Source organism: Pyrus communis, chromosome 10, assembly GCF_041283825.1.
Source record: "Pyrus communis isolate YQ-2024b chromosome 10, ASM4128382v1, whole genome shotgun sequence".
Taxonomy (NCBI): Eukaryota; Viridiplantae; Streptophyta; class Magnoliopsida; order Rosales; family Rosaceae; genus Pyrus; species Pyrus communis.
In genome coordinates, this window is record NC_142574.1 from 31527768 (window position 1) to 31555035 (window position 27268).

The 27268-nt window shown below is 36.5% G+C and overlaps 4 protein-coding genes across 13 annotated transcripts in view; 1 reads left to right on the top strand and 3 right to left on the bottom strand.

The window, feature by feature from the left end:
- Window positions 1-25836, bottom strand: part of LOC137729940 (uncharacterized) — a 39817-nt gene extending 13981 nt beyond the window's left edge. For 2 of the 3 annotated variants that reach the window (XM_088678250.1, XM_088678249.1), the window contains exon 1: window positions 25816-25836. The gene's annotated coding sequence lies outside the window, so the exon portion shown is untranslated. Of the gene's footprint in view, window positions 1-25786 lie in introns of all 3 variants that reach the window. The other variant, XM_088678248.1, reaches the window with a different exon arrangement.
- LOC137729942 (uncharacterized) overlaps window positions 1-25836 on the bottom strand; it is a 33937-nt gene extending 8101 nt beyond the window's left edge. For 3 of the 7 annotated variants that reach the window (XM_088678252.1, XM_088678253.1, XM_088678251.1), the window contains exon 1: window positions 25814-25836. The gene's annotated coding sequence lies outside the window, so the exon portion shown is untranslated. Of the gene's footprint in view, window positions 1-25786 lie in introns of all 7 variants that reach the window. The other 4 variants (XM_088678255.1, XM_088678254.1, XM_088678256.1 and 1 more) reach the window with 3 other exon arrangements.
- On the bottom strand, window positions 3671-25836 carry LOC137729943 ((E,E)-alpha-farnesene synthase). Of its 2 annotated transcripts, none has more exons than XM_088678258.1 (8): window positions 25810-25836; window positions 7134-7386; window positions 6757-7024; window positions 6258-6639; window positions 4931-5149; window positions 4664-4805; window positions 4194-4442; window positions 3671-4101 (listed from the first exon to the last, which is right to left on the bottom strand). In XM_088678258.1, exons 2-8 carry the CDS (start codon window positions 7302-7304, stop codon window positions 3802-3804), a joined length of 1731 nt encoding a protein of 576 aa, XP_088534384.1. In that variant the 5' UTR covers window positions 7305-7386; window positions 25810-25836; the 3' UTR covers window positions 3671-3801. The 2 variants fall into 2 exon arrangements, with proteins under 2 accessions (XP_088534384.1, XP_088534385.1); XM_088678259.1 differs by having other exon boundaries at window positions 7134-7438.
- Window positions 16283-19143, top strand: LOC148693902 (uncharacterized). Its single transcript, XM_088677538.1, has 2 exons — window positions 16283-18535; window positions 18721-19143. The coding sequence occupies exon 1, from the start codon at window positions 16972-16974 to the stop codon at window positions 18511-18513; it is 1542 nt and encodes a 513-aa protein (XP_088533664.1). The 5' UTR covers window positions 16283-16971; the 3' UTR covers window positions 18514-18535; window positions 18721-19143.
- Window positions 25837-27268: the final 1432 nt, after the last annotated feature.

Consider the following 27268-nt stretch of genomic DNA (forward strand, 5'->3'; position numbering starts at 1 on the left):
CCAAAATCTCTAAACACAAAAATACCCAATCGATTGAGCAAACACCATGAGCAACAACAAAAAACAGAGGGATAATTTCCACTGAAAGATAATAAAAGATTTACCCTCACTTCCTCAGGCTCTGAAATGACGAAAACATAGAAACCCAACAAGAAACCCCTCAAACTTCCAATGCCAAAACCGATGATTCCAAAAAAATTGAAACTCCCATTTTTCTTTACTACTTCAAGAATCTGCAGATAAAAAATAAAAAAATAAAAAATAAAAGAAAAAAAGAAGAACAATAATGGAATTTTAATATCCAATAAGATTTATCCAAATTAACGTAAATTTATTAAACCCCATTAACGAGATTAAATTTAACCTAAATTGACATAAATTCATCAAACACCATTAACACAAACCTAATTAATAGGCTGTTGGGGTTGGAGAATGGGTCGTTGAGGGGGGCCTTTGGCGGCAAACGCAGTGCTTATTCGCCCACTTGAGTAGGCTTTTGGTGGCGAACGCAGAGTATGTGGCTGGAAACCCACAAGGGAGCAGAAGACGAGAGGGTGAAGGTGCGACGAGGAAGAAGAAGACGAAAGGGCGAAGGGGCGAAGGGGCGAAGGTGCGAAGGAGAAGGGAGAGAGTAGGACTAGCAGTCCGCTCGTTCTGGAGGGTTCTCGCTAAGACCTTCTAGCGAAGGTTTTAGTCGACGCGAGTCCCGGTTAATACACGTAGTCCTTGTTGCTAACAAACACGGGCTTGGACTAATTATTAGTCCAATCCAGTCTAGTGAGACTTAGTGAAGGTAAACAAACACACCCATATTGGATTGCAGCAAGCAAATTGATCCCTTGTAGTCTGCAATATTTTGTGTTTTAAGTTGTAAACCTCAAGTTACTGCAAGGCTCCCCTCACAATGAATGAGACCATCGTTACAACTTTGTCGTCGATAAACCTGGGTGAAACCCAAATGAAACAGTGACATATTCCTCGCGACGAGGTTTGCACGCATTGGTTGTCGGAGGCAGGACCACATGTTTATGAATTGACAGGTTACAGAGGTATATACAAGTATCCATCGTAGATGAGATGGTCTTTCTCTTGTCCATTTTACAGTGTTAATGTTTTATAATTTTATAAATTTTTTGTTTATTAATTAGTTTGAAGTAATTAAAAAGGGTAAAGTCGTCTGTTTGTTATTATATTTTTTACTCAAGGGAATGTTTGAAAATGAATTAAAATGTAAGGAGGTGTTATTGTAATATCTCAAACGTAAGGTGATTTTGTGAAAACTTGATAAACCTCAAGAGGTGTTAGTGTAATTAACTCCTCTGTAATTACACAATCTTTATCTTACACAATAATCAAACCCTTACCATCACACAGTAATCAAACTCTTACCATCACACAATTTTTATCATACGTTCTATTATGACTAAAACCCTAATTAACTGCTTTCATAGAGAAAAACAAATTCCTTTTTACTAATAGATGGTCTATTTTGAAGTTTTAGAGTGAAAAAACTTGTACACGAAGATAAAGTACTAGGGGTGTGTGGATCAATTTAAGCAACTTCGAGTGTTAAAAAATGTAGCCACTAATAATATTATGGCTCTTGAAGATGATTATAAATGCATTGATAGATACGCTGATATTTCTTTTTCTTTAAAAATATATTTGTCGATCTATTTTTCTATTTATATTTGCTTATTATTCTCCTATGTAATCAACGACTTCAATGAACTGGAAGACTTCAGATAACACAAAAGGTTCTTATTCTTTCTGTTTGTTTGTTTGTTAAGATTTTTTTTTCCTATTTTCATTCGCTTATTATTCTTCTATGTATTCATCGACTTCAATGAATTGGAAGACTTCAGATAAAACAAAAGGTTCTTTTTTTTTCTGTTTGTTTGTTTCTTAAGTTTTTCTTATATGCATGTATGTAGATAAGTGGCAATAAGCATCAGAAAGATAATAACTTTAATTCAAAGAAATAACTTTGATTTTAAAGGTAATATCTTTATTTCAAACCGCATGAGTACTAACTAGTTTACAAGAGGTTCGAATAGTAAAGACTGGAGATGGGTCAGAGTCCCTTTCTCTTGGTCACCATCTCCATCTTGGTAAAGGCTGTGCGCCACTCGATCGAGCCATATTTGTGGCAGTGTTGCTGAACGATGACAGAAAAGGCACTTGGTTTGTTGTGAAGCATTTTCCATTTATTTTCTTCCATGCCTTGTCTATCATGCCCTTAATGTTCTTCCTATCATTTTCACTTCTCTCATGTACCATAGGATTGATGAAGGAGAATCCCCCCTCTCTTATTGTACCACTCTGCCTCCACCAATAATCCTTTACAAAAATCTGCCCACTAAGAAACAGAAATAATTTTTTTAACTATAAATATATACATAAAATTCAAAGCAAACAAAAAAGAAGAAGTGTTATGGCAATCTAAAAATGTTATCTGCAATTAACTAATATAAAAATATACAAAGAATTTACACCTCGGAAAGTACAGGATGACCTTTTCAAAGTGCAAATAACAGCTAAAAAACCAAAGCAAAACCGGGTTAGGTTGAGTACCACTTTGGTCAAATGAGGTAATCTAGGATCCAATCATTCTCCTCTCAATTTCATGAGCAATTACACAAGTAGTGTTGCAAAGTACTTTAACTACAACAGTAATGGAAGAAGCTTAGATATGTATAACTCACACCATATTTGCTGTTAAGAGATTGATCTAGGAAATCATACTTCCAAATATTTGGTTTGTAATTGGCAGATCGTCTTTGATTAGTCAAGTAAGAGGCTTTGGATTCGAGTTTCATCTGGTTTTGAAGAATTTGCTGCTCATGATCAGCTTGCAAGTACTGTAAACTCCAAAGTGAAGACTTAGTCTGATGTACAAGAAGCTCGAGATATTTGGGATATCAAATGAATCTCCGGGGGGGTGGGTTATATAGGCAAAGGTACTGGAAGCTCCACACTGTGTTTACTGGTCAATATTAGTCATGGGTACTGTTTATATCATTCACAATAGTTCACCCGGAAAACGAGAAAAATATCAATGAGTACGTGATATCAAGGGGATGGAAAAAATGGTGGAGAGAATCCTACTCCCTCTTTTACGTTTCATATATATGAAATGTTTGCTTTAAATCAGATCAACTCAGTTATGAGATGCTTTGATATGTTGCAAAACCTACATCTGAAAGGAGAAAGTTTCAGCCATCCGCTTAGATATATATTTGACATTTTCGCAAGAAACTACTCTAATTAGGTTAAAAGATTGAACTCGGGCGCACATTAGAGTGAGTACTTTAAATAACTATTCTGATTTACATATGTCATTGTTTTAATTCACAAAAAGATGATTGAGCTTGAATACAAAAAGATTAGACACATTAACCTGAAGAACCTAGTCTAACTCACACATATATTTCATCGTAACCAAAATCAAGTTGAATTCTAATTTGGCTCCTGGAGATTGTAGTACAGAAAAATCAAACAACAAATTTGAATCCCATAACAAGCAAAACTTTGCTTTTCCAATTAATGTCGGGCCAATGATATTTCATTTAGTGGCAAATTCAAAATTTTAATGATGGGTGGTCTTAATATTAAAGCTCAACAACAAAAAATAAAATAAAAATAAAAGACAAAAATAATATTAAAAAAATAAACGACAAACTACAACTTTTTTTATTCATAATCTTTGCACAACAACATTACAAACTGTAAAGACTAATTTATCCACGACGAACTAAACCACAAACTTCTTGCTGCTATTTATTTCCAACTATATGAGTACTAGTTTACAAGAGGTTGGAATAGTAAAGATAGGATGTGGGTCCGAGGCCCTTTCTCTTGGTCACCAAACCCATCTCCGTCTTTGTAAAGGCTGTGCGCCACACGTGCCATGTTTGTGGCATTGTTCATGAATGATGACAGAAAAGGCACTTGGTTTGTTGCGAAGCATTTTCCATTTACTTTCTTCCATGCATTGTCTATCATGCCCTTAATGTTCTTCCTAGCTATTTCTTCAGAGGCATTCACTTCTCTCATGTAACATACGATTGATGAAGGAGAATCCCCTCTCTCTTGTTCAGCCTGTTAATCATTTCAGTAATTATGTCGTGATTAGAATTTTTGCTTAGTTTTTTTTTTCGGCCGTAAATAATGAAAGAAAGAACGAAGATTACCGCAGAAGTTCCCAAATCATTGTTGAGGCGAACAATGAGAGAGAGATTATACAAAAGATCTTCATTCTTGTGAAGAAAATCAGCCATCTCTTTGGTTCCCTCATGAATTATAGAGAAAAATGAGTGAACCAAAAGTATTGAAACTGATGATGAATTGCATCCATTTCTTAGGTACTCTTCAAGGGTTGGTATATGGCTCTTATTATACCACTCTGCCTCCACCAATAATGCTTTACAAAAATCTGCCCACTAAGAATCAGACAAATAAGTTCAGCTATAAATATATATACACACATAAAAATCAAAGCAAATAAAAAAAGAAAAATGTTATTGGCAATCTAAAAATGTTATCTGCACTCATCCATTATAAAAATGTAATGGAGAATTTACGCTTTGGCAAGTGTAGGATGATCTTCCCAAAGTGCCAATAACAGCAAAAAAACAAAACTAAACTGGCTTAGGTTGCGTACCACTTTGGTCAATTGAGGTAATACTTGGTTCCAACCATTCTCCTTCTCAATTTCATGAGCAATTTCACAAGTAGTGTTGTAGAGTACTTGGAAACACATCTTCATACACTCTGGAAGCTGCTCAGTTTCCCTAGAATCCCACCTGATCAATTCAAGAAGTCTTTTAAAATTTTGTATCAACAATTGTCGTTTATGGAATTTGAACTCACAACTTCCTCCAAAAATGTCAAAACTCGACATTTGGGATTTGAAAATTAAATAACTGACCTATCAACAGCATTGGTGAAGTGCTTTAGCTCTTCCTCTGAGCCATAAATATCATAGACGTCGTCTATGATCAGTACTAAGTTGATGACTTTGGTAAGACATATTCTAAAAGATGAGTATTCAGGCTCGAAAGCTACTCCCACAGCACATGCGAAACATTCAACCAGTCTATCTCTTGCAAATTTCAAGTTGTCTGCGATGCCCAGATTTGCCCACCACCTTAAATGACACATTAAAATCATTATGAGGGTCGTGGGAGTGGTTGAGAATACTGTGTCAAAATACGCAGAGAGAATCTCCCTCACACTCACATAGTCACATGCATTAGGCCAGCACGACGGTCACATGCCACTCACATGCATTACGTCCTTCTAAATAAGACTCTCCATTTCATAACATAGACTTTCCTCACATCCTCCCCCTTCTCTCTCCCCCACCCCCCAAATAGATTACTTTGATGACATTCTGTATTAATGACGTAACATCATGTGTTTTATTGTCTTAGAGAGTTTCCTCACATCCCCCCATAGGTTACTTTGATGACATTATGTATTAATGACGTAACATCATGTGTTTTATTGTTTTCACATGCATCGTATCATTAGTTCAAGAATAAATTGAAGTAGTGGTCCCTCAACTTTAATTAAATCAAAGCAATGGTCCCTCAACTAAAAATTCATTACCATTGGTCCCTCAACTCATCAAAATGTGTAGCTATGGTCCTTTTCATCAATTTCATCATAATTTTATCAAAATAAGTTATGTTGGAAGGACCATTGCTACAATTGGAATCCCTCAACTCATCAAAACGTGTAGCTATGGTCCATTTTGTCAACTTCGTCATAATTTTGTCAAAATGAGTTATGTTGGAAGGACCATTGCTATAATTGGGTTAAAGTTAAGGGATCATTGCTTCAATTGGGTTAAAGTTGAGGGACCATTTCTCTAGTTGCATTAAAGTTTAGGGACCATAGCTGCACATTTTGATGAGTTAAGGGACCGATAGTAATGGATTTATAGTTGAGGGATAATTGCTCCAATTGAGTTAAATTTAAGGGACCATTGCTACAATTTACTCTTAGGTCAAAATGTCGTCATCATAATAAATATATAGAAATAACATGGGGTGTGCTATCCCCACATCCTTTTTTATTTCTCACACATCATCTTAATTTTAGGCCGTCAGATCGAAAAAATTGAAGAAGACAAATGATATAAATTAATAAGCGGTGTATGAGAAGTGAAAATGGGTGTGAGGATACGAAACCCCTAAATAAATTAAGAAGAAGACGAATGATGTTTTTTTTTTTTTTTTTTTTGGCCTTACTTGGATGCTTTCCTTAAGTCTTTTTGGAGGTGGGCCTGAACCATGTTGAAATTAAGCTTTGCTAATTCGAGTAACGTGGCGTCGACGCGACAAATGTCTTTTTCATAGGCGTTGATTTGCCATTTGACATCAAACCACTGCACTCTGCGGTGTGATGGAAGCTCCAGGGAATGAATTAAGTCCCTGGAAAGGTTACTGTCCGGATAACAAATATGACCACTATCTCTGAGAGCTAGCGTCAAGGAAGCTTTCGCCTCATCTAAAATATCTTCACCTTCGAAACCCACGTTTGAGGCCTCGAAAAGTTCCAGCGTTCCTTTCAAATGTGCCAAATGGTGGTTCTCTAATGTGCCCTTTTCATCCATGAATCTACCAAATATATCTGGGTTTCACACCACAAATAATCAGTTAACCAATAAGAGTTCTTTAATTATAAGATAAAATTATGGAAATGATTTAGAAGTGCTTAGGTCTAAACGCATGGCTAATCATTATTTACCTTGTGAAACTTTATAGCCATGCTGCCTGAGGATCTTGAAGTGTAATGCAGTACCATAGAGATCGTCTCTTGTGCCGAGATTGTTGCTTTCGATAGCTGCAATGCTGTCTAGGGCTTCTTTGATTTCCTTTTCGAAGTGGTTCGCGAGGCCTAGTTTTCGGACGCTGTCAATGAGCTCGAACTTAGCCACTAAATCCTTTGTTTCAGCAGATATATAAATCTTAACTTCTTCTACTAACTTCTCAGACAGCTTCCGATACTCATCTCCCTGCACTCAGTTTATAATAAAATAATTAAGACAATTCACATTAATTAAACTTTAGACTTTAACTACAACATTAATGGAAGAAGCTTAATTAGAAACATATATAACTCACATCGTATTTGCTGATAAGAGATTGATCTAGGAAATCATTCTTCCAAATATTTGGTTTGTAATTTGCAGATCGTCTTTGATTAATCAAGTAAGAGGCTTCAGATTCGGGTTTCATTTGGTTTTGAAGAATTTTCTGCTCATGATCAGCATGCAAGTGAACTTTAAACTCCATAGTGAATACCTAATTTGGTGTACAAGAAGCTAGAGATGTTTGGGATACAAGAAGCTAGAGGTTTTTGGGATATCAAATGAATCTCCGGAGGGGTGGGTTATATAGGCAAAGGTAGTGTATACTCCACACGTCTACTGGTCAATATTTGTAATGGGCAATGCATGTTTTTAGCTTTTTAACGTTTCTCGTGGAAAACGACAAAAATATCAATGCGCGGATGAGATATATGGTTCTTCAGTTCTTCTTACAACTACAAGGTCGTTTCTAAGACTTTTGGAAGCTTTGTGTAAAATTTATAAAAGATTCTTCTTTAATATAGTTTTTCAAAAAAATAAGGACAATATATTGATTCGAGAAAGCAATAACTTAAATTAAGCAAACTTTAGGACTCATTGATTGTTAGTTTACAACTGTCGTTAAATAATATGTAAAAGAACTACAAACATAATATTCACTAGTTAATAAAAAACAATTCAATCTTAAACAACCAAACAAGAAAAAATAACTTCAAAAGTTGTAACTTTAAAATTTCACTTGAATATATAGCATTATTATATAATAAGATTGAAAAAATATCTTCTTTTAGACCAACTCCAATGGTGGGCTACAAGCCAAATTACCTTCCAAAATTTCCCCCAAAACCCACTCCAACCCAAGGGGAAAATTTGGGTTAAATGCTAAATGTTAAACCAAGGCCAAATTCTCCGGCCCTAAAATTTAGCCCAGAAATCGGAGTGGACTCCACCTAATAATTATCGGAATTTAAATTTTTTTAGATTAAAATGTTCATAAAATTAATTTACGATAGTCTACATATTTATTTATTTTTAAATTTAATTTAACAAAAAAAATAGCCTAAGTTCATTCTTTAATAATCTCGGGCTAAAATTTTAGGCTAGAACGGTTGGAGCAAAAAAAACTGTTTCTAGGTTAACCAAATTTTAGTGAAAAAAAGCAATACTAAACGGGCCTAACTCACACAAGGTCATCTCTGACATTTTCGAGGACCCTATGAGAATTTAATAAAAAGACTCTCTTTTAAAAATTAAAAAAAAAATAAAAAATGAAAAAAATAATTTTTTGGACAATATTTTCCTACATAATTCAATATATCAAATTCAAACTTAATTAAAATTTGTATCTCACTCTTACAGTCTTACTAATTGAATAATCTCCAATTGCCATGAAATTCTTCCGAACATCTACAAAAAAAAAAAAAAAAAAAAAAAAAAAAAAAAAAGGAGTAAGAAAAAAGCGGGACTAAAAGAGAGTTATTGAAAGACGCTTGTGATTCTGGAATAAAGTAGCACGAAAGTTAGTTTTTATTGCTAGAGAAAAGTGAAAGAAAGAAATACACAAGTTTTTTTTATTACCAAAGAAAAGTGAAAAATTGATATATTTGGAAGCATGTTAAGTACACCTTTTACACAACTCAACGCCGCCTTTGAACTCGCACATATATCATCGTAACCAAAGCCAAGTTGAATTCTAAATTAAATCCAGGAGATTCGAGAATAGAAAAATCAAACAACAAATTTGAATCCGAGGAAGCAAAACTCAACTATTCCAATTAAAGTCGGGACAATGATATATCAGTCCAAGTTCTAAGAATCTAGCCCTACTAGAAAACAAAATTCAAATTAATTAAAAAAATATGTGCATGCATGTCCAAGAGTTATGTGATGAGTGAAGTTACGGGGTTAATTAGCTAGTAATAAGAGTTGGTAAAGTGATGAGTAAGAGTAGGCTATAAATTCAAATCGTTTCAAATAATGATGAATATAAATAAACTAACCCGCCTTTATAATCAGAAAAACAGAAAATAATTAAAAGTACATGATTAGTGAGTAAGGGAGGATTGAAAGGGACTTCTCGTATTTACTCGCATTTCACTACATGTAGTGTGTCGTGTCTTCAGTTTTTATCGTCGTGCATCTTCGTTTGTTCTTCCTTCACAGCTGGTTGAAAGAATCTTCATATTCAATCAAGTCACGATTATTTTATTTTTATTTTTATTCATTGGATAATTTTTTGGCTTGTGCGTCAAGAAGGGAAGAATGGCTTTTTGTTGGTCACTAGGGGAAGCTGGGCTTTTATATTTTTCCCGGTCAATCGTCTCTTCGAAAAACTCTGGAAATGGTCCCATTCCTCTCCCAAACATATGTAATTGTAGCCGATGTGCCACTGTCTTAAATCGTTGGATTACTATAATGATTAAGATGTGACAGAATCTCGGTACATGCACGAAACTTAAATATAGAAACTCGGGTTCTGAATGTCGAGACATGCTATAGAAATTCAGGTTCTGAATGGGGGAGTGTATATCTCAAAAAACATAATTAATATTTCTGGAAATAACGTTTCACCGCAATGACGAAAAATAATCATGCATATACATTATAGTGCGAGTTCGATTATCACCAGTTCCCTTCCCGATAACTATTAACTATTTAACCCACTAACATACCGTTCTAATAAAAAAATTCTCGTTTATGACTCGTCTATCCAAACCCTTGCATTTCTTAGGAAGTATTTTAAATGCTTCTTCAAGAACCACCTACATTTTTATTAATAATTTCAATGTGTCCTAATAGAAAATATTTTACTACAATTGTTTCTGAGGATAAGTGTTTTATAAAAAAGTAGTTACATATAAGCTCTTCTCTTTAAGTTCATAATATATAGATGTAATACACGAAGTAACAATGTGATTATCACTCTAAAAAAATTCAGTAACGTGGTAGAAATAAGATCGATACCAAATACTAATTTAAATTGATTTCCAATTGCACCCCAAGCTTTTCCCTTTTGGGTTGTTACATTGTATGAAGCCATTAAACGACACGTCACCTAACTTTTTAAAATGACGTCAAGAAAATCAAAAGTTGTTAGCTGTCGTCTTCGTGGTCCAATGATCATTCACTCACCAACCCGTGAGTCGTCGTTTTGCCGGGCCATTCTTCCCTGTCAAACTTGCGTGTCAGTTTGAGCAAAACATGGAGTCGAAGTCGATCGCGTGGGATTTGTGATCGGCATTGCGAGGGGGTCCGCATTGGGACTGGTGATGGGATCGTAATACTCATGCCTCACAGATTTTTTAGCGGTCAAATTACGGACGATAAGTCATATGTCGTACAATTAATGAAATTTCGTATTTTTCAAGGGAGCTTTAAGTCACAAGTCGTACAATTAAAGAAATTTCGATTTTTTTCAAAGCTCTCCATAATATTCATTTTAACAAAAAAAAAAAAAATCATATTTTTACACTAAAAAATCAATTATGTTGTTATTTACTTTACCCTTTATTTTGTCCTTATCATTAAAACTTAAAATTTTCAAACCATTTTCATTAGTTTTTTTTTTTTTCAAATGTCTATCCAATTATATAATGACATCTAACATATCCTACTATATTCTCGTCACATTAAAAACTCTTTCCTACCACAAAATCTGACTGAAGAGGTGTAGGCAAAGGGGGCGTTGAAGGGGGTACGAAAGGTGCAGTGACCCCAAATTTGAAAGGGCTCCCAAAATTTTTATCATCTAATATTTATATGTAATAATATTCTATATTTAAAATTGCTTTTGTTATGAAATAATGTTCTATATTTAAAAATTGATTTTGTTAGCCCTTTAAAATCTCATCTTACACTCCTTATAGGCATAATTTTTTTTTCAGTTTCCAAATATAAAAATTTAGAGTACAATAAGATATTTTGAGTGTCAATAATACACCATAAAAGACGGTGTTATTTTCAATATTATTATATAATAATATATAATAATATTACATATTCAAGTGAAACTTTAAAGTTAAGAGTTTTTTAAGTTTGGTTTCTTGTTTGGTTGTTTAAGATTGAACTGTTTTTGATTATTTAGTGAACGTTATGTTTGTAGCTCTTTTACTTATTATTAATGACATTTTTAAATTTGCAATCAGTGAGTGCTAAACTTTGTTTGGGTTTAAGTGATTGTTTTCTAGTGTCAATACATTGTCCTACATTTTTTAAGACTATCTTAAGGATGGGTGCTTTTATAAATTTCGCACAAGGCTCCCAAAATCTCAAAGACGGCCCTGGGTGTAGGCTTTAATTATGTATCAAAATTTTTTCCTTAAATTAATTAAAGGGAGCCTTATATATAAAGACAAAAAAATATGTAATATTTCAAGAAACTTCATTAATTTTTAAACATTTTTTTTTTACGAATGATATTATCTACACTAAGGAGAGGGGGTGGGCTTAGCTTCACAATGAGCTAGCAATAATGTGGTTCAAATTTACCTTTGGTAAGAATCGAACCTAAAACCTCTCACTTACAGGTGAAGAGAAATATCACTAGACCGTAGTACTAAGGATTAGTTTGAGATTGTGCTTTAGGGGGGGAAAAAAAACCTTATTAAAAAATCTAGAGCATTAAATATGTTTGGTAAAACAAAACAAAAAAGTGTTTTTTTAGAAAACTGCTGTCAATGAAAGTAGAAAAGTAGAATCAAGGTCTATCATGCTTCTAAAAAAAGTGTTTTTTTTTTTCTTTTCAAAACATAATAATCAATGCTCATTTAATAAAATTTTCAAATAGCAAGTATACCCCCACATGTTCTACAAAATTACAATTTTTGTCATACATTATTGTCTTTGACAATTTTTAAAAAGTACAACAATACCAAACTAGCCCTAAGTGCCTAGTTTTTAAACATTTTAAGGAAAAACAAAAACACCTAAAGCCTAGCCCAAAAACAAGAAAACAATTTTTTTAAGGGAACTGTTATTGGCACTTGTTTGGACCCAAATTTACACCATCGGCCCGTGCAATCAAGGTTGTTGAATGACCATAACTTCACACTGTCATAAGAAGAAATTAAGATAATTTTATTGTTAAGAGATAATATTATGATTTTTAATCATAATGATTATTTTTTAATAGTGAATTATCTTGGTTTTTCTCTTGTTCCAGATAAATATGATGCAAATAATATCTCTAACCTACAATTGAAATTAATTGGAGACATTCGACATACGGCAGTGCATCTACTACTGGATTAATTTCATGCAATTAATGCATGGGATAAAGATGAAATTGAAATGGTGAAGTGGTCAGAATGGCTTTTGGGATTGCCAAAAGACCTACAGGCTTGCTATGCACGTGGATTATCATTAACAATGGAGGATGAGGTGGCGGTTTTTAATTTTGCATGCAGCAAGTCAAGAGTTATATTAGGATTCTATCTTTGGCTAACGTGTGGAGGTGATGATAATGACTATCTATGGTTCCATGCAATTTATATTTTATCATGATGCATGTGATGACTCCTAGTTGGCCGATGAGTGATGAGGGACAATTATCCTAATGCAATTGCAGGAATAGGATAATCAGCAAGATTAAGTGATGATTATTCTACCTGGAGTAATATTCCAAGAATGGTGTAATGCGGCAACAACTTGAGGGTGAGGCAGTTCGTTCTTATAAATACAAAGTCGCGGACAACATTCAAAGTCCCTCCAATTCAACACATAATTGCCCTGCGCAAACCTCTCAAACATCTTGAGAAATTTTATTTTCTTTTTTCGCCAACACGTCTTCAGTTTGGGTAAACAGCACTGTGAAGGCAACCGGCGAGCATCTTCAGTTTGGATAAACAACACTGTTGTCGTAGAATCAGCCAACCGAGGAGCACCTTCAGTTTGGATAAACAATACTGCGTCGAGGCCGACTGGTTACCTATCCAAGTCTCGGTCGAGAAGGGTTTCCGAATCCTTATTGGCAGAGGTCATCTTATTAGCCTTCTCGGCGAAGTAAGGTGTTACGAGTTACGACATTCGGCGCATTGAATGTCGAGTGATTTTATGATTAAATACTCACAAGTGAGTTTCAGAGTTCGGCATTCTAACGGCCGAACCACATTTACCATCAAGACATACATCACCTTTGAGTACTTGTGTCCGTATAATTTGGTGTCGATTCGGCGTGCTTATACTCTCACGAATATAATCACTATAACCAAATCCGGTGCCTACGATTCGTGATCTTCGCAAAATTAGCAGCCTTGTCTTCGGGCTCGAGAATCCAAAAGCTGAGATTTGTTCCTTCCTCTTCTGCAATCGCAAGATCAAGAAGTCAGCAACGCACTCAATGCAACATCAACAAATTGTACTCCTCAGCCAGGCTTGGCCAACGAGTTGGCACGCCCCGCATCAACCAAAGGACGTAATTAGCTCATTAGTTACTCGACCTCCGCGCCACATAAGCTTTGTAATTTTTAGGGTCAACAGCACTCCAAAAATCTCATTCTACACTCTTCACAAGTGTATTTTGCTTTCCTAATATATAAAGTTTGGAGTGTAGAATGAGATTTTTGGAGTACTAATAACAATTCCCTTTTTTAAAATAGTAGTCATACCCCTAACAATTATATTATTTACCGTAGCCCAGCCAACACAACTTCAAAGAAATTAATGTGTCTCATCAGCTTAACTCCTCTTCGACTATTTTTGCAGAATCACTTTCGAAAACTACATGTAGAATTAGTTTGTATCTTTTATTTCTAAAATCAGTCCAATCCGTCCTCAATCATTTTTGCAGAATCAGTTTCAAATACATGCAGAATCAGTTTTATATATTTTTTTAGTAGAACCAATCTCTTGCCACAAAATTCGTTTGAGAAGGTGTAGACTTTAATTAGTAATTACGTATCAATATTTTTTCCTTAAATTAATTAACAATAATTAGAATACAAGTTACCATAAAATGTTTATGAGGTGGCATGCACTTCATCATTTGGTACCCGAATTTGATACATAAATTTAGTGTCATTAGCATTACTTATAATAAAATGACTCCATCAATGAATTTTTTATGAGAATATGAGAATATTTCTGTTCATATTGGGGAAGTTTCCCTAACATAGCATAAAACAAAATCACCGCCCAGTATCTTGCAAGCATCGAATTTTTGTGGTGGATATATTTCTACATTTTTCCAAGTTCAAAAATACAATCCACATCCCCATAAACAAGATTTACTGATTTTCAGTCCTTTCTTCCTCGTTTTAGCAAAGACACAAACCATGTACGAACAACATAGGAGTCGAGTGGTCCTTTCGTGTAGGGTCATTTTCTCATGTCAATCTTGCGCTCAGTTTGATCAAACAGAGAGTCGAAGTCGAGCGCGTGGATTTGGGGATCGGCATTGCGAGGGGGTCCGCATTGGGATTGGTGGTGGAGACGGTGGCACTCTCTCTGCCTCATAAATTTTTTTGTGAGACTAGAACGCGGCCAGTGCATGGACTTGGATCCTTCCGTGAGCCCAAGAAGAGGATCATTATGACAAAGAATCTTAGACCGTTGGATGAAAACGATTATAATTATTATAACTTTAAAAGAATATCTATGTTTGTAGCCTTTGGATAAAAATCAAATGGTCCAAAATCCTTGATCAGGAGAATCCTCTCCGTATCCCATTACATTAAAAAATGTATCTTGCCACAGAATCCTACTGAGGAGGTGTAGACACTGTTCTAAAAATTCCCGTCTAGTTCCACTCAATAGTACATCTTAGTAGTATTCCTCTTCACTTGTAAGTGAGAGGTCTTAGATTCTATTCTCACTAAAGGTGGATTTGAAGCACCTTATTGCTAGACTATTTTGAGACAAAGCCCACCCCTCCCCTTATTGTAAATTTTCCCGCCCAGCCAGCGGTGCACCACATGGCATTGTACATTGGAGAGAAGTTTTTTTATTTTTTTTTCAAATGTCCTTCCAATTAAATAATGACATCCGGCATACCTCCCCTTTATCCTTATCGCATTATAAAATCTCACTTGCCACAGAATCTGATTGAGGAGGTATAGCCGCATGCATGGCCCCGTCCATGTTGCAACTCTCACTTATACATGAAATAGATAACTTTTATTTTGCATTTTATTTTCTAATAAAAATGAAATAGACTTGTTGAATACTCGAATTAACACTCATTATATGATTGTTCCTCATGTTTTCAATATATTTTAATCCTTTATAACTTAAATGTCATTTTATTTTGCAATTTAGGTAACCCAATACAATGATTTATTTTTAAATGTAAATGACACTTATTTATACGATATATAATAAATTAATTTAAATCCGTTTAGCCTGCCTAGGCCCTGCCCAAGAAAAAAAATTATGTGAGGCTTCACTTGTTACTGGACAATACTGAATATCACTACCATTTACTAAAGACATGCCACTTGGTAAGCATTAAGTACAATATTTGTCATAGATTTTATATTTAAAGTTTTCATAATAGAATTTTCTTTTAAATAACTAAATAATATACACCATTAAATTTGTCTATTGTCCCATTTTTTTTCCCTCAGCTACGCATCTCCTTTTTCTTATCAGATTGCCAGCCGCTTATTGTCTTCTCCTCCCCTTACTTGGATAATTTTTTGGCTTGTGCGTTAAGAAGAGAAGAATGGCTTTTTGTTGGTCACTGGGGGAAGCTGGGCTTTGCATTTTTCCCGGTCAATCGTCTCTTCGAAAAACTCTGCAAATGATCCCATTCCTCTCAAAAACATATTTAATTGTAGCTGCCTACCTGTACGTCCGTTTTGCGGGTCATTCTTCCCTTTCAAACTTGCGTGTCAATTTGAGCAAACATGGAGTTGAAGTCAATCACATGGGATTTGTGATCGGCATTGCGAGGGGGTCCGCATTGGGACTGCTGGTGCCGTGGTGGGATGGTAGCACTTATGATTTTTATGAGAATATGAGAATATTTCTGTTCATATTGGGGAAGTTTCCCGAACGTGGCATAAAACAAAATCACCGCCCAGTATCTTGCAAGCATCGAATTTTTGTGGTGGATATTAATAACCAATATAACAGAATTGCCACATGGCATTATCTAGAAGATGGGTTAGTTAATACAGGTAGAAGGGTACTGTTGTAATTAGTCCTTATGGGTATATAAGGAGTAATAGGGTTCTCATTTGAAGTAAGAAAGCATTGTAAGAATTTCTGAAAGTATTAATACATTCTCTCTTTCTTCCTCTCTATCTCTCCTCATCTTCTTCTTCGTTTCTGGTATCCTTCGTTGTTCACAGCTTCTCTGTGTTAATATGGTATCATCGCCGGTTTAGGCTCGTCGCCACTTTCGGTTCTGGTGAAGACTTCCGCTGGTTTGGGTGCTATCTTGAAGATTGGGTGCTCGAAGATTGGGTGTTTAGTGGTTATCTGGAACGGCGTTCTTAGGAGATTTGGTCAGCGAATCAGGTGTATTTGTTTCTTTCTTGGGGCTGTGATTCAATTTGTTGGAATTCGATTAAAGCGAAGATTTGGGGTTGTTTGGTAGAATCTTGATATGTTGATTTCTGTTCTTGTTATTCTATGTGTTTGTTCCTTGGAGTATCATTCTCTAGGACTTGTCGTTTTAAAGAAGAAAGTGTCATTCTTTCTATGAATCTTGGAGTTTCAATCTCCTGAGCTGTGTTTGTTCCTTGGAGTATCATTCTCTGGGACTTGTCGATTAAAACAAGAAAGTGCCATTCTTTCTATGAATCTTGGAGTTTCAATCTCCTGTGCTGTGTTATATTGGAGTATCAATCTCCTGGTTTGGTGTCTTTAGTCGAAGTGTGCAATTTGGGTTGTGATTTGGAGTGTCATTCTCCTTACTTGGGTATTGTTTTATGAATTTTTCGAAGTCAGTTGTGTGTTCCTTGTTTGGTAATTTTTTGGTTTGCTCAGAGTTGTGGTTGATTGAATTCTTTTCAATGGCGTCTTCTTCATTCAAGATTGAGAATTTGTTGGGTATGCTGACTATAAAACTTCGAGATGATAATTTTGCCAAATGGGCCTTTCAGTTTCAGTCGGTTCTTAAAGGGTACAAATTGTTTGGTCATTTTGATGGTACGATTGGTTGTCCATCAAAGTATGCCGTGAGTTCAGAGGCTGGTGTTACAAGGGAGATTACCACAGCGTTTCTTGATTGGGAGTCTACTGATATGGCTCTTATTAGTCTGCTACTTGCTACACTAACAGATGAGGCAATGGAGTATGTCTTGGGGTGCAGGACTGCTTTTGAAGCATGGTCAAATCTTGTTGAAATATATGCTTCTATTTCGAAGTCTCGGGTTAACCATTTGAAAACAGAGTTGCATACGATTCAGAAGGGGGCAGATAACATTGATAAATACTTGTTGCGTTTGAAGAATATCAGAGATCAGTTAATGGCTGCAGGGGAGACAGTTTCTGACAATGATATTATCATTGCTGGGCTGGCAGGTTTACCTAAGGAATATGGTGTTATTCGCACAGTTATCTTGGCACGGGAATCTTCCATTACCTTAAGGGAATTTCGTGCTCAACTACTTGGAACTGAAAAGGAGATTGAAGGGGAAATGAATCTGCTGCCTCAGAATATGGCTGCTCTTTTTGTTCAGGGTTCTCAGTCTGGGCAGAATACTAGTTTGGGTTCTGTCATGTATGGAGGTAGATCTTCGAGTGGTGCATCTTCGTCAAATTCTCAACACCATGCTCATATACCTGCTACTACAGCAGGCACTATTGTTCAGCAATCACAGGGTTCATTTAATAATGCTCATCAACATGGTGTGGAGTCCCAGATGTTTGGTTCGAATACTTTTCCTCCAGGGCATCATGATCAATCTTGTGGATATGGTTTTGTAGCTCACTCTCATTCTGGTCAGCAGCATGGGTTCAAATCTCAGACCTACAATGGGGGTTACAGGGCTGGAAATGGTGGTCAATTCAGGAATAATAGCAGCAACTATAGAACTAGTAATAATTTCAGAGGACGAGGGTTTTATGGTGGAAATAGTCCTTACTCTTCAGGGACAAGACAAGTTCAGAATGTTACTGGGTCGTGGTCCGGCAATACAGAAGCTAGAACAAATGTTGTAGTTGAGTGTCAAATCTGCAATAAAAGAGGTCATACTACAGTGAACTGTTTTCACAGAAATACAGGAAATACACCAGCTGGTTTCATTATGGAGTGTCAGATATGTGGGAAAAGAGGACATTCTGCGCTTGACTGTTTTCATCAGGCCAACTACACATATCAAGGTCAGCCACCTCCAGCCTCACTATCTGCCATGAATGCACAACAAACATCTCAGGCTCCTCCTCAGGATTTGTGGATTGTGGATTCAGGTGCTTCACACCATATGACTGCAAATATAAATGCATTAAATCAAGTGGCTCCTTATTAAGGGTCTGATAATATAACCATTGGTAATGGTTCAAGTCTACCAATTAAGCATATCGGTTCCTCTGCAATTCATACTCCTGATCATTCTCTTGTTCTCAATAAAGTTCTTCATGTTCCAAATATTGCCAGAAATCTTCTTTCAGTTAAACAATTGTGTGCAGATAATAATAGTTGGTTTATATGTGATGAGTGTGAGTTTTTTGTGCAGGACAAGAAGACAAGGGAGGTGGTGTATCACGGAAAGAGTAAACCAGAAGAGTTATTTCAGATTCCAGTGGTTAAAGCTTCTAGAGGGCACAAGTTTGTTACAAGAGATCCAGTGGCTTACGTGGGGAAACTGGTGAAATCAGATATTTGGCATCAAAGGTTGGGACACCCTGCACATGGTATTGTGGCTGCAATGTTAAGGCAATCTAAGGTTTTACACAAGTTAGATGAGACTTATACTACTTGTATTTCTTGTATTAGGGGTAAAATGTCTAGGATACCTTTTCCTGTTAGAAATGACAGTTGTAGGGTTCCTTTTGAGAAAGTTCATACCGATGTTTGGGGTCCAACACCTGTAAAATCTGTGGAAGGTTTTCGATACTATGTATTTTTTGTAGATGAATATACCAGATTTACTTGGATATTTCCCATATGCAACAAATCTGATGTGTTTGCAATTTTTCTCAAGTTCTATGCTTTCATTCATACTCAGTTTGGGTTAACAATTAGAGGTTTGCAAACAGATGGTGGAGGTGAATACACTAGCAAGCGGTTTACGTCCTTTTTGGCTGCAAAAGGCATTCTACAGTTTATTTCTTGTCCTTACACAGCTCAACATAATGGGATTTCTGAGAGGAAACACAGACATGTGGTGGACACTGCTCTCACTTTGTTAAATGCTTCTGGTTTAAGTAGTGAGTTTTAGTACTTTGCTTGTGCTCATGCAGTTTTTCTGATTAATAAAATGCCGTGTAAAACCTTGTCTTTTAGTTCTCCCTATCAGCTACTATACAACAAAGTGCCTGAGGTACAGTCCTTAAGAATTTTTGGAACTGCTGTGTTTCCATGGATCAAGCCGTATAACAATCATAAATTGCAGTTTAAGTCCAAAATGTGTATCTTCTTAGGCTATGCAATGGGGTATAAGGGAGTAATATGTTATGATCAACAGTCTAAGAAATGCATTATATCACGGCATGTTATTTTTGAAGAGTCAATATTTCCAGCAAGGTTGGGGCCTTCTCACAGTGGTATGGCATCTGCTGAGACAGTCAATCAAACTAGCTCTGTGGTTATACCATTTCCTATTCCCATGAGGTCTACAAGGGGTCAATTTGAGCACGGTCAGCTATCACAGAATCACATTTGTGAAGACTCTTTAGCATCAACATCTCATGGTTCCTACTCTACAATAAGTGATACACCAACTCCACCTCCTTTGCTTCCTGTCCTCGATCCTACTCAACTTCAGGTATTATTACCTTTGTCTGAGCATTCATCTAGCACTGATTCACATATCTTACCTGTACACCAACCACTTCATCCTCGGATTCAAACTCGGTTACAAACAGGTGTTATTTCAAGAAAGAATTATGCAGCTCATTTGGCAACTTTCCCTGAGTTAAATTCATTACAAATACTGGAGTCTTGCTCTGATATATCCTGCTCTGGTTCGATTACTAGTGCATGTCCTGGAGTGTTTTCATTCCTAGCTGATATCACCGAACCTGAAGAACCTAAAACTTTTAGGGCAGCATCGTGTAAGTCTGAATGGCAACATGCTATGCAAGAAGAATATGATGCATTAAAGGCTCAAGGTACATGGGTTCTAGTTCCACCTCCATCTCACAGAACAATTGTAGGTAGCAAATGGGTGTATAAAATAAAGAAACATCCAGATGGAACAATATCAAGGTATAAGGCTCGGTTAGTTGCTCAGGGGTACACTCAAGAACACGGGCTGGATTACTCAGAGACCTTCAGTCCTGTGGTCCGACACACTACTGTTCGATTAATTCTTGTTTTAGCTGCACAGCTTGGTTGGAATCTGCGACAACTAGACATTAAAAATGCTTTTTTGCATGGTGATCTCGAGGAAGAGGTCTACATGCAGCAACCTCAAGGATTTGTGGATCCTTCATGTCCAAGTTATGTGTGTAAACTCATTAAATCTCTATATGGCTTGAAACAAGCCCCGAGAGCCTGGAACTCGAAGTTCACGAGTTATCTTCCATCCCTTGGTTTCACAACTTCCTTATCTGATACAAGCTTATTTGTTAAAGTATATAAAGGGGATATTGTTATCTTATTGCTCTATGTAGACGATATTATACTCACTGGTTCCAACCCTACAACAGTTCAAGCAGTGATCAGTGACCTTGCAGAAGTCTTTGATCTCAAAGACATGGGCAGATTGTCTTATTTCTTGGGGTTGCAGATTCAGTATAAAGAAGATGGTTCATTGTTTATCAGTCAATCGAAATATGCTCAAGATCTCCTCAAGAAGGCAGCAATGGAGACATGTAAACCTACATCCACACCGTCTAAACCACATGCCCAATTACTTGAACAAGAAGGTGCTCTTCTCTCTGACCCACGTCATTATCGAAGTTTGGTCGGGGCTCTCCAATATTTGACCTTTACTCGGCCAGATCTTGCTCAGGCTGTTAACATGGTATGTCAGTTTATGACTTCTCCGACTGATCTTCATATGACTCTTGTCAAACGCATTTTACGGTACCTGAAAGGAACACTTGAGTATGGTTTGCATTACAAAAAGAGCTTGGATTTCAATTTGCTGGCCTATTCTGATTCGGACTGGGCAGCCGACATAAATACCCGACGTTCAATAACTGGTTTTGTGATTTACTTGGGCGATAATCCCATTTCATGGTAGTCTAAGAAGCAATCCACAGTATCTCGCAGCTCTACTGAGGCTGAATACAAAGCTTTAGCACATTCTGCAGCTGATTTGTTTTGGATTCGATCTCTTCTCAAAGACATGCATCAGCAAATTTTGGTGCCTCCAGTACTTTACTGTGACAATCTGAGTGCTTTAGCTCTAAGCTCCAATCCTGTCTTTCATTCGAAGATCAAACATCTTGATACCGACTATCATTTTGTTCGTGAAAAGGTCCAACGGGGTGATTTACTTGTCCAATATATACCTACTGAAGAACAGGTTGCAGATGTATTCACCAAAGGCCTGCATGGTCCTGTGTTTGTAAAGCACTGCCGACACCTTGCTCTTGCTGTTTCAGGTCCAGTTTTAGATCCCGTTTTAGGTGTTTAGCTATTTCAAACTTCACCTAGCAGATCCATGTTCAGTTTGAGGGGGGAGTAATAACCAATATAACAGAATTGCCACATGGCATTATCTAGAAGATGGGTTAGTTAATACAGGTAGAAGGGTACTGTTGTAATTAGTCCTTATGGGTATATAAGGAGTAATAGGGTTCTCATTTGAAGTAAGAAAGCATTGTAAGAATTTCTGAAAGTATTAATACATTCTCTCTTTCTTCCTCTCTATCTCTCCTCATCTTCTTCTTCGTTTCTGGTATCCTTCGTTGTTCACAGCTTCTCTGTGTTAATAGATATATTTCTACATTTTTCCAAGTTCAAAAATACAATTCACATCCCCATAAACAAGATTTATTGATATTCAGTCCTTTCTTCCTCTTTTTAGCAAAAACACAAACCATGTACGAACAACATAGGAGTCGAGTAATCCTTTCGTGTTGGGTCATTTTTATCTGTCAATCTTGCAGTCAGTTTAATCAAACAGACAGTCGAAGTTGACCGCGTGGATTTGGTGATCGGCATTGCTGGTGGTGGAGATGGTCATGGTGGCACTCTGCCTCAAAAAAAAATTAATGAGACTAGAACGCCTACAGTACATCATTTGTTACTGTACTTAAAGAGAAGTGTTTTTTTAAGTGCCTCTCAAATTGTATATGACATTTGGCATGCCCCACCGTATCCCATTACATTAAAAAATGTATCTTGCCACAGAATCCTACTAAGAAGGTGTAGGCACTATTCTAAAAATTTCTGCCTAGTACCACTCAGTAATACGGTTTATTGTTATTCTTTTTCACTTGTAAATGAGAGGTCTTAGGTTCTATTCTTGCGCAAAAGCGAATTTGAAGCACATTATTACTAGACTATTTTGAGACTAAACCCACCCCTCCCCTTATTGTAAATTTCCCCGCCTAGAGCCCCGCCTATGTCGCAACTCTCACTTATACATGAAATAAATAACTTTCATTTTACATTTTATTTTTTAATAAAAATGAAAGAGACTTGTTGAATACTCGAATGAACACTTATTATATGATTGTTCCTCATGTTTTCAATATATTTTAATCCTTTATAACTTAAATGTCATTTTATTTTGCAATTTAGGTAACCCAATACAATGATTTATTTTTAAATGCAAATGACACTTATTTATATGATATTTAATAAATTAACTTAAATCCGCTTAATCTGCCTAGGCTCTTGCCTAGGAGAAAAACTTATGTGAGGCTTCACTTGCCACTCATCATTATCCAGTGGCTAAATAATATACACCATTAAATTTATCTATTGTCCCATTTTTTTCCCTGCGTCTCCTTTTTCTCATCAGATTGCCAGCCGCTTATTATCTTCTCCTCCCCTTCCTTTGTTTTGTTGCTTTTCTTCGAAAAATCTGGAAGAAAAAAAACCCACCTTTCTCTTTTTCGCAAAGACAAAGTATACTTTTAGCAAAGACACAAACTACGCACCAATAACAACATAGTACTTGAGTTGCTTCTTGTTTGGCCGAAAAGTTAAAAGTACTTTAGCATAAAGCACTTTAGGTCCGTTTTCAAGAAATACTTGCATTTTCATTAAATAGTATAGCTAATACACTACGTAATAGTGTGATTATCAAACTGAAAAGTTTTAGTAATGTGATTAGTAAATGTGATACTGTTTACATCATCGGCCCATGCAATCAAGGCCGTTGCGTGAGCATAGCTTCCAATCGTCGGATGATTAGAGATTTTTCTTAACATTACTATTTTTTTTATCATAGTAATTATTTTGAAAATATCATTAAAGTGTACAGAGTTGTGATATGTGTAAAACTCCATGCAGAAGAGGTGATATGAAATGTCGTGCAACATTAGAGTCCTATCTTGCATGCAGAACCACGTCGAACAATACCACAAGGATGCAATTAATATTGGATGATCAGCATGTAGATATGTCTTTTGGATTAGTCAAAATAAGGTGACGTGATGGGATCAGGGTGATTTTGCGAATAATGCAAAACTATCAACCATGGTATTTTTAATTATCATGCATGCATGGTTGCACTTGGACCAATATAATGGAGAAAGAGAAGTTTTAGTTGGAATAGGATGCATTCATTTGGTTAGATGTGACATCCCACATCGCCCAGGGGAGTGATCCTTATATGTATATTCCCATCCCTACCTAGCACGAGGCCTTTTGGGAGCTCATTGGCTTCGGGTTCCGTAGGAACTCCGAAGTTAAGCGAGAAGAGGGCTAGAGCAATCCCATGATGGGTGACCCACTGGGAAGTTGCTCGTGAGTTCCCAAAAACAAAACCGTGAGGGCGTGGTCGGGGCCCAAAGCGGACAATATCGTGCTACGGTGGTGGAGCGGGCCCGGGAAGTGGTGCCGCCCGGGCCAGGATGTGACATCAGACCACGCATGTAGGAAGATATATTTAATATTTTCAAGGAAAATTAAGAAATAACTTTTATCATATCTTAGAGATATTGGACGGCTAAGGTGATGGGACACAAGTTTGAGTCAAGTGATGTTCTACAAAGTTATAGCGACAATTGGACTCTACAAAGCTATCAAGCCGTGCCAAGCAAAAGATAGCTACTATAAATACAAAGTCGCAGACAACATTTAGGCCCCTCCAATTCAACACACAAATTGCCCTGCGCAAACCTATCAAACATCTTGAGATTTTTTTTTTATTTTCTTTTTCACCAACACATATTCAGTTTGGATAAACAGCATTGTGAAGGCAACCGGCGATCATCTTCAGTTTGGATAAACAACACTGTTGCCGTAGAATCAGCTGACCGCAGAGTACCTTCAGTTTGAATAAACAGCACTGCGTCAAGGCCGACTGGTTACCTATCCAAGTCTCGGCCAAGAAACATTTTTGAGTCCTTGTTGGCAGAAGGTCATCTCATTAGCCTTCTCGGCGAAGTGAGGTGTTACAGAGTCATTGGGCTCGGCACATTGAACGCCAAGTTGTTTATGATTGGATATTCTTTAGAGTTCGGCATTCTGACGGCCGAACCACATTCACCATCAAGACATACATCTCTTTGGAGTATTTGTGTCCGTATAGCTTGGTATCGGTTCGGCGTGCTTATACTCTTATGAATATAATCACCGTGACCGAACCCAGCGCCGATGATCCATGAACTTCGCAGAACTAGCACCCTTGTCTTCAGACTCGAGAACCCGAAGGCCAAGGCATGTTCCTTTCTTGACCGCAGTCGCAAGATCAAGAAGTTAACAATGCGCTCAACGCAACATCAACAAATTTTACTCCTCAGCTGAACTCAGCTGACGAGTTGGCACGCCCTGCATCAACTGAAGGACGTAGTTAGCTCATTAGTTACTCGGTCTGCACGCCACATAAGCTTGGTAGTTTTTAGGATCAACAGATACAAATAGTATTATTAGATACTAATTTAAATTGATTTTCAATATATTAGCTAGAGAGCCGTTCACAATTGGATAATGCGAGAGATACCACCTATGTAAACTAAATTTTGTAAATTTATAACGTGGACGTTGATGATTAGGTTGGTCTACCTAATCATTACTCCTCACAATTACACACCAAGCTTGCCTCTTTTGGGTTTAACCTTGTATGTGTCACCCACCCATATTCTTCCTCTTTAAAATGACAGTAAAAAAAGAGAGCCAAAAGTTGGTAAATTTTCGTCTTCGTACTATAGCCACTCACTCACCCACCTACACGCCGTCGTTTTGCGGGTCAGTTTGATCAAACAATGGAGTCGAAGTCGATCACGTGGGATTTGGTGATCGGCATTGTGACGGGGTTCGCATTGGGATTGTTGGTGGGAACGATGGCACTGTGCTACAACAGAAACCGACGGAGAAGGTGTAGGCGGATACAATCGCAGAGGTCCATTTCGGCTCTGAAAGAGACGGCGGCAGGCAAAGGAGTGAGTAACGGTGGCGTTCGCTCCTGAAACACCACCACCACCGTCTCCGAGCTCTCGAACTTGGGGCAGGACTCCCCCAGAAATTCGGAGTGGACCAACACTCCGTCGGAAGAGCGTCGTGTCCGTTTGTGGTATTCCCAAGTATTATTTTAGATATGTAAGTATGTATGTATTTACCTACGTATATAGGTATATTTTGTATGTATTTTGAGTTTTTGTCTGTGTGGTTAATTAAGGAGACAATACTATTTACACACTCAATTTTACGTTTGACAACCCATTATTAATTTTTTTTATCATTGATTTTGTTCAATTTATTCGATTTGATGGCCGGAAACCAAGAAGTTTATGTGAGAAGTGCAAAGCATGTGTGGATAGCAATTAGGATTTTGAGGGATTTTAATTCTTTTAATGAATTTAGGGGTATTCAATTAGGATTTTAAGTAATTCTCTAAAATTCAATGTGTTGAAAATTAGGATTTTAAGATAATTTATTAAAATCCTTAGAAATCCATGTGTATTCAATTAGAATTTTAAATAAGTTTATAACATTCCAGGTATATTCATTTAGAATTTGATTTTAAAGAATTCGAAAAAATTGAGGAAGTAGAGGGAATCTGAGAGATTTTGTAGTGCATTTTAAGCATCTACAAATCTCACCTCTCCTCATGAAATTTCTAGGAAATTGAATCAAAATTTTACATGAAATCTCTTCAAATCAATTAGACTCCAAAAAAATCCATGGATTTATGAATTCATTGAAATCTCTCAAATTCTCAATTGAATACACCCCCCCTAAAGTAGTGGGGGTCTGAATTTGGAATGAGGATCCTCTTCGGATCCTCTTTGTGAGGATTTCGGGAATTCGTGAATCGTGTCCATTCATCGTACATTGTGCAGTCAGAAATTATTTTGAATTTTGTTATTTAAAATTGAACATAAACAGTACCTGACGAAAATTGATCACATAATATACGATGAACAGATCCCTGGGATCCTTGCAAAGAGGATCCGAATTCCTCAATTTGTAGGCAAGTTTCACGTTGATCCCTCAATTAAGTTCCTTTTTAGATGTAGACTCTAATTATGTTACGTGTTTCATTTTAATTTTTCGACAATTAATGTATTTTGTTTGACCATCTTATTACTATAGAATTATTATCTGGCCCTTGATATAGACACCATTGATAAACAAAAGTGTACACTCTAAAGGACTAAAGTGGAAGAAAATTTTCATTGTGACGGAAATATGGATAGTACACCATGTGTTTTTGTGTAAATGGTGGGAAATTTTATTTTTTAAGTTATTAACTTTTTAACACACATATCCACCATTTATATAATGACACGTAATATATCATCCCGTGTTCTGTCTCTTCTAAAGTTGAACATTATCATTATTATTGATTTGTGACATATCCTTAGTACCATTGATTGCATAAACTATCTAATGTAATGCAATTAGAAACCAGAGGATTCGATGACACATTATTCCTCGGGTACGAGTTTGAGAAGAAAGGGAATGATCACAATCTATAACTTAGCATCAATTTC

Excerpts from the sequence above, each read along its gene's own strand:
- LOC137729943 (XM_088678258.1), bottom strand. The coding sequence starts at position 7,304 with ATGGAGTTTAAAGTTCACTTGCATGCTGATCATGAGCAGAAAATTCTT. Across the intron at positions 5,150-6,257 it reads GACTTAAGGAAAGCATCCAA|GTGGTGGGCAAATCTGGGCA; the intron begins GTAAGGCCAAAA and ends GTGTCATTTAAG. Across the intron at positions 4,443-4,663 it reads TACCTCAATTGACCAAAGTG|TGGGCAGATTTTTGTAAAGC; the intron begins GTACGCAACCTA and ends TCTGATTCTTAG.
- LOC148693902 (XM_088677538.1), top strand. The coding sequence starts at position 16,972 with ATGAATTTTTCGAAGTCAGTTGTGTGTTCCTTGTTTGGTAATTTTTTG.